The 10,173-nt window shown below is 44.5% G+C and overlaps 1 protein-coding gene and 1 non-coding gene across 2 annotated transcripts in view; both read left to right on the top strand.

Moving 5' to 3' along the window:
• Window positions 1-8,070, top strand: part of myo10l3 (myosin X, like 3) — a 44,749-nt gene extending 36,679 nt beyond the window's left edge. The window contains exons 25-41 of the mRNA XM_030787624.1: window positions 1-457; window positions 1,547-1,670; window positions 1,850-2,093; window positions 2,186-2,281; window positions 2,502-2,595; window positions 2,908-2,963; window positions 3,197-3,339; window positions 3,568-3,762; window positions 3,971-4,128; window positions 4,673-4,796; window positions 5,040-5,337; window positions 5,648-5,855; window positions 5,975-6,111; window positions 6,265-6,388; window positions 6,524-6,982; window positions 7,614-7,805; window positions 7,966-8,070. The exon at window positions 1-457 is cut by the window's left edge and continues 374 nt beyond it. Coding sequence (XP_030643484.1) covers window positions 1-457; window positions 1,547-1,670; window positions 1,850-2,093; window positions 2,186-2,281; window positions 2,502-2,595; window positions 2,908-2,963; window positions 3,197-3,339; window positions 3,568-3,762; window positions 3,971-4,128; window positions 4,673-4,796; window positions 5,040-5,337; window positions 5,648-5,855; window positions 5,975-6,111; window positions 6,265-6,388; window positions 6,524-6,982; window positions 7,614-7,805; window positions 7,966-8,070 — 3,214 coding nt within the window. The remainder of the gene's footprint in view (window positions 458-1,546; window positions 1,671-1,849; window positions 2,094-2,185; window positions 2,282-2,501; window positions 2,596-2,907; window positions 2,964-3,196; window positions 3,340-3,567; window positions 3,763-3,970; window positions 4,129-4,672; window positions 4,797-5,039; window positions 5,338-5,647; window positions 5,856-5,974; window positions 6,112-6,264; window positions 6,389-6,523; window positions 6,983-7,613; window positions 7,806-7,965) is intronic.
• Window positions 2,632-2,714, top strand: trnal-cag (transfer RNA leucine (anticodon CAG)). Its single transcript has one exon. It is a non-coding gene; the product is annotated as a tRNA-Leu (tRNA).
• Window positions 8,071-10,173: the final 2,103 nt, after the last annotated feature.

Raw genomic sequence — 10,173 nt, 5'->3', positions numbered from 1 at the left:
TCCGGCCCCCGCGGCCGTTCCTCTGGATCAGGACATCTTCTCCAGCCTACCCCCTCCCCCGCCCGCTTTCGCCGAGGGGGTGGTGTCAACCTCCTCTCCAGAGCACCTGACGGCTACCACCTCCCTCAAGCAAAAAAGACTCTCGGAAACCCTCCCTCCACCCCCACCTACTCCACCTCCACTGCCCCATGCGGTTGTAGCCAAAGGAGACTATGGAGTAGTCGATAAGAGCCCCAAACAGACTGTTCCGGAAACCGTCCCTCCTCTGGAGGAGACAACCTTTAGCATGCTGCCTGACACAGAGTCGGACTACGACCAGGAGGAGTTTGAGGAAGCTCATGGGAGCTGCGGGGACGGGGGAAGCACCAACGACGGACACTTGACAGATGAGGAGGTGCTGTGGAAATCCTCCTGCACGTACAACAGCCTGGACTCCTACCGAGGAAGCTCTGACTCAGTAAGTGTCATCTTCGCTGTTGTCCTCGGTTACGGTTTGTGATCTGTAATGTGTGTCATGATCTGTAGTAGTCATAACTGTCTACTGTGTAGAGATATGTTCCTTTTTCTATTTTTATCTATCTTAGTTTTCTATTTTAATCTATTTCTTTTATTTTAGTTTTCTGAATATTGTGTCTGTTTTTGGAAGTGACATGTACTATGAAGTCGGTTTCCTCTACCCTGGGATTACGTGGCTTCCAAATTAAAGATTGAATGTTTTGCCATTGTTTTAGTTCCCTTATTTGTTATATTTGGGGAATTTTGTGCCCTCTGATGACATGTTGTAAGTTAGCTGGTCTTTGACCATATTTCTCAGGTTTAAGTGGTGGTACTGGCCCCATAGTGTTGTATTACTGTGAACTGCTCCTCTTACAGCTAATGGCTGATCTCCCTTGCTCCTGGCTATGTCATAGTTGTTCTTCAGTTTCTTGCCTGTTTGCACACAAATTGTGTAATCAGAAATTATCAGAACACTCGCAGCATCTCAAAGAAATTTGACATGGGTAATGTTTGCAGTTATTTGTGGTCTTTCAGTGTAATGTAATCTTTGTGTAGAGATTAACAGGTACAATAATAGGTTAATAAGAGCCTTGGAGAAAAAAAAGAAAACCTGTCGGTTCTGAGTGCACATGTAGAAATGAGGAGGAGGTGAACTAGGCCCCCTGGGAAATCCCAGGAAGTTAACTCTATTTGTCTTAAAGGAATACTGGACTGGGTAACTTTGTGTGTTGAGGTGGAATTTTGTCAGGTGGTTAGATAATGTAATAATGTGGTGGAAATAACACAATCAGGCACATGCACACACACACACACACACACACACACATGCACACACACACACACACACAACAACAACAACAACAACCCCTTTCATCTGTATTTATGCACATTACCCTATTTACTGAAAATGAGAAAAAAAAAATTATATAAGACTAGCACTGGTACTCGGCAAGCATTCTGACACAAACTCCGATCCAGACCTCAGCCCAGAGTTGACTTAATGATTTCGGTGGACTAAGACTGACCCATGTTTTCTTTACCTCTGCAGTTCATTGACAGTGATGATGACAACGATGGTTACGTGGATACTGACGAGGAGGTGTCCAATGGCAGGGTCAACCTCCTGAATGGGAGCGGACCCCTGTATTTCCACAGTTACCTCTACATGAAGAGTGAGTGTTTCAGTCCTGCTTTTACAGCACCGCTGTGCTCTACCGGAGATGTCCAAATGCTGCACCGCCTCGATGCTTAGGCTACGATGGTGTGATGTCTCTCTCTGATAACAGAAAGAGCAAGCAGAGTGGCTGATGGACTCTCTCTCTCTCTCTCTCTCTCTCTCTCCCTCTCACAGGTGGATTGATGATTCCCTGGCGGCGGAGATGGTGTGTTCTGAAGGACGACACGTTCATGTGGTTCAGGGCCAAGCAGGAGGCTCTGAAGTCGGGCTGGCTGTATAAAAAGGGTGGTGGCATGTCGACGCTGTCTCGGAGGAACTGGAAGATGCGCTGGTTCGTCCTGCGGGAGGCCAAGCTCATGTACTTCGAGAACGACAGCGAGGAAAAGCTGAAAGGCACCATAGACATCCGCGCTGCCAAGTAAGAGACACTGTGGCGAGTTGCATAAGGAGGGAATTTTCTGGAAGGCATTCCGGCGTATGAATGATGCTCATGTTCGGATCTGTCCGCAGGGAGATCGTAGATAACCACGAGAAAGAGAACGCGCTGAACATCGTGACGGAGGACCGGACCTACCACATCTACGCCGAGTCGCCTGAGGATGCCAGGTGTGTCTCCCCGAACCGCAAAATTAATCTCGACTCATTCTTCACTTTGTTTGTCCATAAGCAGATCTTTCAAAGCTTGCCAGTTTCATATGTACACATATGAACACACACACACACACAAAAAAAGCGAAGGTGTTTTCGTGCCCCCTAGTGGACATTTCGTGTAATTCATCTCACAAGCCACAGTCCTGATTTGCTCTCTGTATGTGTTTGAACTCAGTGGTTGGTTCAGTGTATTGAGTCGGGTACACAGTGCAAGTCCGGAACAACTGCTGGAGATGCAACATGAACAAGCCAACCCCAAAAATGCTGTGGTGAGTGTCAGCACTTCATCTGATTGGTAGTAGCATGTCAGGATGGCCGAGCGGTCTAAGGCGCTGCGTTCAGGTCGCAGTCTCCCCTGGAGGCGTGGGTTCGAATCCCACTTCTGACAAGGCAACAATTCTTTATATGCTTGGATTTTACTCTGCCTGGCTTCAGTTAGACATCCTTCTGAATAAAAGTGTCTGATAAAATGATTACATGTAAATGCAGTAGCAGTATCGCTGCAGCTTTTAAATGAAATAGAAATTCACTGTTACCATTACTGCGCTGTTTTTACTCTGTACTTTGTCTGTGACTCCTAGGGAACTCTGGATGTTGGGCTTATTGACTCTGTCTGTGCCTCTGACAACCCAGACAGGTAACATACTATTTGACTATGTCATGGAATGTTCTTTTATGAAAATCTGATTTATCGCACTGCAGGGAGATGCATATATAAATCATTCTGTTAGACTGTGAATATGTGATTTTACTGAACCTAAAATTTGTGAATAAGTATGCAGTCTGTCTCCATGCCATGTCTAGTGAACGTCAAATGGCTTTGAGGTTTTAATCGATGCAATGCTGTTTTTTTTTTTTTGATCTCTTCAGACCCAATTCATTCGTCATCATCACGGCAAATCGGGTGATCCACTGTAATACAGACGTGCCGGAGGAGATGCATCACTGGATTGGCTTGCTGCAGAAGCCCAAAGGAGACTCCAGGATAGACGGGCAAGAGTTTATCGTCAGAGGTATGACGGATACAGCTAACGTCTGTCACGTGGTCACCGGGGAGTGACACAGTGACAAGATGAGAATCTTTCCTTTTATATTACATATACATTCGTATGTTTTACAGACGCTTTGAACTTTTGAGCTTTGACTAAAGATCAGTGAGCTGTTCTCTGTGTAGCTAGTACTGTGCGTTGCCTCATACAAAAAACTTTCCGGATTGATGTTTAAATTGAAATGTCTTTTAGGTTGGCTGCATAAGGAGATGAAGTCGGGAGGAAAGAGCACCTCTCTGAAGCTGAAGAAGCGTTGGTTTGTCCTGACCAACAACTCCCTGGATTACTACAAGACCTCGGAGCGCAGCGCTTCCAAACTGGGAACACTGGTGCTGAACAGCCTCTGCTCTGTGGTGCAGCCAGATGAGAAAGTCTTTAAAGAGACAGGTGAGACCAGACCACAGCACGAAACCATGCCCTGCAGTGTTTTTTTTTTTTTTTTAATGAAAATGTCTTCTCTTGCAATGCTAGTTTTCAGTGTGTGATTCACATCAGTGTCGTATTATCTGAAACATCAGCAACGAGGTTTCTGATTGTTCTGTTGAAGTTCCACATTCTGAGGAATTCATTTAGAATCACTGCTTCCCTCCTGAAGGTTACTGGAATATTATTGTCCACGGGCGCAAGCATTCCTACCGCCTTTACACCAAGATGCTCAACGAGGCCATGAGGTGGACCAATGCCATACAAGGAGTGATTGACAACAAGGTTCCGATCGAGACACCCACCCAGCAGCTGATCCGGGACATTAAGGTACAGTCATTTAAACACGATCTGGAGTAGCGAATGCTTCACGGTGCTCGTGGTTTCCTTGCGACGTAAAGCGAACGTTTGACGGTCTGCCTTTCAGCTTCGGCGCCGCGTACCTTTGCAGCCGTTGTTTGCGTCTGGGGACAAATGCCATAGTTGAGTTAGGTACACTGGCGAGTGTATACTGTGTGGAAGCTCTGTGTGTTGTTTTGAACAACTCTGGTATCTGCTTCTCTCAAGGTTCCAGTCTCCCATTCCAATGCTTGACGTTCAGTTCTCTCTTGTAGATCTTCTGGACTGGTGTGATGGCTCTGGAGTGTTGTTTTTATTTATTTCTTTAGAAACTGTGATCATTTTCATTGTTCCAGTGCAAAGTGTTTTTGATCAGTGATTTGCATTCTGTGTGCTCTGTATGCTGTGTGTTGCTTATTTCTCTCTCTCTCTCTCTCTCTCTCTCTCTCTCGGTTTGCATTCATGCCTCAGTCTGATTGTGTAGTGTGTGAAGAGGGAGTAGCTCTGCTTTAGCTTTGTGGTTTTGTCTCTCTAGGAGAACAGTCTGAACGTGGAGGCAGTGGAGCAGACTTACTGGAGGAACCCCATCCTGAGATACACACAGCACCCGCTGCACTCCCCTCTGCTCCCTCTGCCATACGGGGAGGTGAACATCAGCCGTGAGTGTCCTTACGTTTTACACAAGTACTTTTGTGTGATATGGAAAAAAAAAAACATGGCTTTGTGATAAATATTTTTTTTTGTTTGTGTCAAACAGTTGTGGTACTTGGAATGAATTAAGCTCTTTTTCTTTTAGATTGGTAGGAATGGGTCATGCTGCATGTTCTTTGGGTGAGGAAACATTTGTTAACAGTGTTCCATCATCTCTCTCTGTCCCACTTCCTGTCTGTGTATTTTCACAGTTCAAAAGGAGAAGGGTTATTCCAGTCTTCAGGATGAGGCGGTGAAGATTTTTAACTCTCTGCAGGAGATGGAGGTGGTCTCTGACCCCGTCCCCATCATTCAGGGCATCCTACAGACCTGCCAGGACCTGCGGCCGCTGCGCGATGAGGTCTACTGTCAGCTGATCAAACAGACCAATCACGTTCCTCAGCCCAACAGCGCTGCCAACCGCGCCCACTGGCACCTGCTGACGTGCATGAGCTGTACCTTCCTGCCCAGTCGTGCCATCCTACGTTACCTCCGCTTCCATCTGAAGAGGTGACGTGTCTGCTGCTAAATCCGTTTTCACAAGCCTTTTGCTCCTGATTCTGAAGAGCTTTAAGCAAATTTGCATAGTTTAAAGTTTAAATTCAGAACCCTTTTAATACTACAAACAGCTTTTTGCCTCTAAAGAAATTGTACGTGTGATACTGCCTTAAGAAATAAATTGCTTCATTCTTGAGTATAAATAACTGATGTGCATCTTTTTTGTGATTTGGCTCAGTAAAATGATGCCTAGCACATATGTTTTTTAGGAGAGCTTTGTGAATAACAGTCATAATTCATCTCCCTGTTGTCTGTCCCTCAGAATCAAGGAGCAGTTCCCTGGCACAGAGATAGAGATGTTTGCTGTCTTCATTGGCGAGTCACTGAAGAAGACCAAGACCCGGGAATTTGTTCCATCTCAGGAGGAGATCGCGGCTCTGCTCAACCGTCAGGAGATGACCACCACGGTGTATTGCCACGGCGGAGGCTCTTGCAAAATCTCCATCAATTCCCACACCACTGCTGGAGAGGTATCTGACCGAGCGTGTTGCTTACTGATGCATGAAATAATGAATAGAATACATGCGGCGGTCAGTGCTGGTCAAAGTGGATGCAGCCTTCTTATTCGTGCCTCCGTGCGTCTGTACAGGTGGTGGAGAAGCTGATTCGTGGTTTAGCCATGGAGGACAGCAGGAACATGTTTGCTCTCTTCGAACATAACAACACCATGGACCGGGCCGTGGAGAGTCGAGTCATCGTGGCCGACGTTCTGGCCAAGTTTGAGAGGTAACACTGCAAGTGTTTACCAATTTCCAAACAGTTAGTGTGACGTTTCCATGTCATTTAAACATCACTTATGACTTTCGTTGTGCCTTACGGAGGATGTGAAACGACTCGTCTTGGAATGATTATAATTTTGTTTGTTTTTTTTTCTTCTAGGTTGGCAGGAAGTGAACAGGTAGAGGAAGAGGGCCAGTGGCGACTTTACTTCAAGCTCTACTGTTTCTTGGACGTGGAGAGCATGCCCAAAGAAGGAGTGGAGTTCGTTTTCATGTTTGAGCAGGTCAGTCCAATTTTTGCTGTTTTGGCTCAACAAACATCAAGAACAGTGCGCACCCACACCACCACCTACACCAACTTTGTGCGTATCATTCTGTGGCAGCTGACCTATCTGCCCCCCACCCTCCTCTCTCTCCAGGCTCACGAGAGTTTGATCAGCGGTCATTTTCCCGCCCCCGAGGATACGCTGCAGCACTTGGCCGCCCTGCGTCTGCAGTACCTGCACGGGGACGCCGTCCGGGTCAGCTGGTGCCTGGACAACGTTTACCCCACGGGCCGCCTGCGTAACCGCATCCTGCAGTTCACCAAAGTGGGCGGGGCGGCCGGACCCGGCCACACCCTGGAGAGGCGGAGGACCAGCTTCCTGGACGGGACGTTGCGGAGGGGCCTGAAGAGCGGCACCATGAAGAAACAGCGCAGCCTGCAGGAGGAGCAGATGATGGAGATGTGGGTGAAGGAGGAGATGTCGGCCACCAGGGCCAGCATCACGGAGAAATGGTCCCGACTGAAGGGACTCCACCAGCACCAAGCCATGCTCAAATACATGAACATTATCAAGGAGTGGCCTGGGTATGGCTCCACCCTCTTTGATGTGGAGGTAATGTTGGAGTATTCTTTATGTACTGAGATTTACGAAATGGATGGTCAATTCAGTGCATGACTGTCATACTTTTTTTAGGGGGGGGGGGGGCAGGAATTCAGATATACAGTCTGAAAGCAAGAAAAGCATTTGAAATTTTATGTAAACTTTTATTGTCCTTAAAGAAAATTTTATTACACTTAGACAGTTTGCAGTATATTACAGACACAGATATACTGATATATAGATAAAATTGCACTTTGCCCATTAGGCATATGCATTATTAAACCAATAGAATAATACACACAGATTGCACACAGACTCTTGACACATATCACAGAGGTCATGCAGACAAAGGCATGCATACATAAAGTGCATTCATACACATCCTGTTTCCCAGGCTACAGCTCAGAGCTTTAATGGATAGAGGGACAAACTAGTATGTGTGGAGTTTATATGGGGCATTAGCCTGAGGGGAGTAACTGATATTCAGAGCTCAGAACATAAGTACAGTCTAAAACCATTTTAAGCACCTGTGTGATGATTGTCTGTTCAGTCAGATCTACAATAAACTACAGTAGGTAACAGATCAACAGTGTTACCAAGGTAACACACCTCTCTTTATATACGTCTGTTGTTCTCTTCACAGTGCAAAGAGGGAGGCTTCCCACATGACCTGTGGCTGGGTGTGAGTGCTGAAAACGTGTCTGTTTACAAGAGAGGTGAAGCCAAGCCCCTGGAGACCTTCCCTTATGAGCACATTGTCTTTTTCGGGGTTCCGCTTCCTAGAACATACAAGATTACTGTCGATGGACGGGACATGTTCTTCGATACACCACAGGTACAGTATCAGATAAGATTCATCATCAGTTCATCTTTTTTTTATTATACAGTTTATGACAAAAAAAACCAAGACATGCTCATTGTCAACATTGTAACAAAGCAAAATGTTGGAATGGATCATCTTTCTTACTCTGTCTTTCAACTCTTGTTACATCCAGGGTGGAGAGATCACCAAGATTATGAAAGCATATATCAACATGATTGTGAAGAAAAGATGCAGTGTCAAATCTGTTTCGAGCTTTGGCAGCAACTGGATTAGGTGATGGAGACTTTCTCTGCTCAGCATATACTGTCTCGGAGCAGGAGACTCACCAGTGCAACGGTGCTGTCTGTTAAGAAAACGGGCTGCTTTCTCAGAAACCTGGCGATTTGAAATTAAGAGTCTGTCTCCCACCTCAACAATCCCGTCAAATGATGTACCTCGTCGACCTGTACTGGTGTCATAACATCTTCATTACAGTAACCGACAAGTGTTAAGTGCCGTTGCCGCCCCAAAATACGCTTTGCCATGGTCTTCGTGGTGATGAGGTGGGACTGTACTATGAAAACTGACTTACCCACATTCACGACTGCGTATGGAGACTGCGCTGAGTAATTTCAGGAGTACTGCCATCCGTGCCGTTAACATAAGCGTTCAGAGGATGGATTTTAAGAAGAAAACAAATATTTTTTGACAAAAAAAAAAACAAAAAACAATTTAAAATGTCCAAGAAGTCTTTCTAGACTAAAACTACCACATGGAGGATGTTGTCTGCATTACACGTGTGCAAAATGTAATAGAATGTACTGTATGTTTACCTGCTTCCCTTATTATTGATCAAGGACTATGTATATGTGTGGATTTGGTCTAATTTAGCTGACATTCCATTTTGTATGACAGCCATATAATACAGAGCGTGTACTGGAGTTCTCTCAGAAGGAAACTCCCAGAAACGGAGATGACGTCCGAAGGGTGGGAGATTTCCTAGGGAATGATGCCTTAAGTATTTTTGCTGGTTTCGCCCATTCACTTGTATTTTCAGTCTGTTCTGGTTTATTACTGTTGGCTTGAGTGGAAGCCAAAAGTGGATGAAACAAGGGCTGAGTGTTTTTGTGTCTGTGTGTGCGTTGATTGTGTATTTCAAGGACAGCTTGGGCAAAGAAAAAAAAAAGAATAACACTGTTAAATTACCATGATAGGATAACATTCAATGTACAGTGGTTTTTCATTATTATCATCAGACAGCATAAATATGCTTTTTCTTTCGTCTTTTTTTGTTGTTTTTTTTTTTTTCTATAAGCAAGCCAATGTAGCTTGGTACTTCTGTTACTGAAGGATGTTTCATGTGTGCCTAAAACTGTGTGTTTGAGTAGTGATGGGAGGGTGGGTATTTAATTTGTGTAATTACATAAGGATGGCAATGTGGCTTAGGTGGTCCGACTGGAGCAAACCCACAAGAGGTATGACTAGAAGAACACAGTGATTTGTGGATGAGGCATTGGGTGTTGCTGTGAATGCAGAGACCTCTTGTATGGACATAATCGCATGCACAATTTTTATTTTTAATTTTTTGTTTTCTGTATTATCCTGTTTCTTTGTTCCAATGATTGATCTGGTCAGCTGCTGGCAGCCATGCCAGGACATAGACATTTGTAATTAGCAAAAATATCTCTGCTTTTCAGGAATTTTAAGAGATCACCAAATGATTTTTTTTTTGTAACTGGTTTACAAAATGCTTTAATAAATTATTGAAAATAACCATCTATGTGTGTGTGTTGTGCCTTTTAAGAACTTATTTAGACATCTGTAGATTCATTCATAACCTTAAAAAAGCGTCTAAAGACTCGAATCTTTTCCGTCCGACTCTTATAGATATAGATTTACTGCAACTCTGTAGTGGGTATTACACAGCGCTTACTTCTGAAATACTTTATTTAAAAAGGTACACCATAGATTTACATTATGTTGTTATTGTGGTGGTATAGCAGCCCAACCATTGCTTTATCTTCACGTTAGGGGATAGCCTTTCCGCTCGCGCTTCTGTAGCAAAACGTTCATTAGCACCTGTATCTGTCCGTTGTTCGCTCTTTTACTTTCGTAAACTTTTCTTGCATTGTATCAAATCAATCACTGAGCATAGGTGCGTAATTTATATCACAGCCTCCTAAATGGCTACATGCCTGGATTGCATTTTACCTCACTTGGAAGTCGGTTTGGACAAATGAATACACGAATAAATGTAAACGAGTGAATGTAAATATAAGATGTAAATAAACGCAAGTTTAGAAATCCTGAAAAAAATCTATGGAATTACTGGAAGAAATCTGAAACAATATGTAAGCTACAATAGATTTAAGTGAGGCTTTGCTGTCGGCGTCTCTTCGTC

This window comes from Chanos chanos, chromosome 10 (genome assembly GCF_902362185.1).
Source record: "Chanos chanos chromosome 10, fChaCha1.1, whole genome shotgun sequence".
Classification (NCBI taxonomy): domain Eukaryota; kingdom Metazoa; phylum Chordata; class Actinopteri; order Gonorynchiformes; family Chanidae; genus Chanos; species Chanos chanos.
Note: the sequence above shows the minus strand (reverse complement) of the source record. Positions and strands in the feature narration are given on the sequence as shown.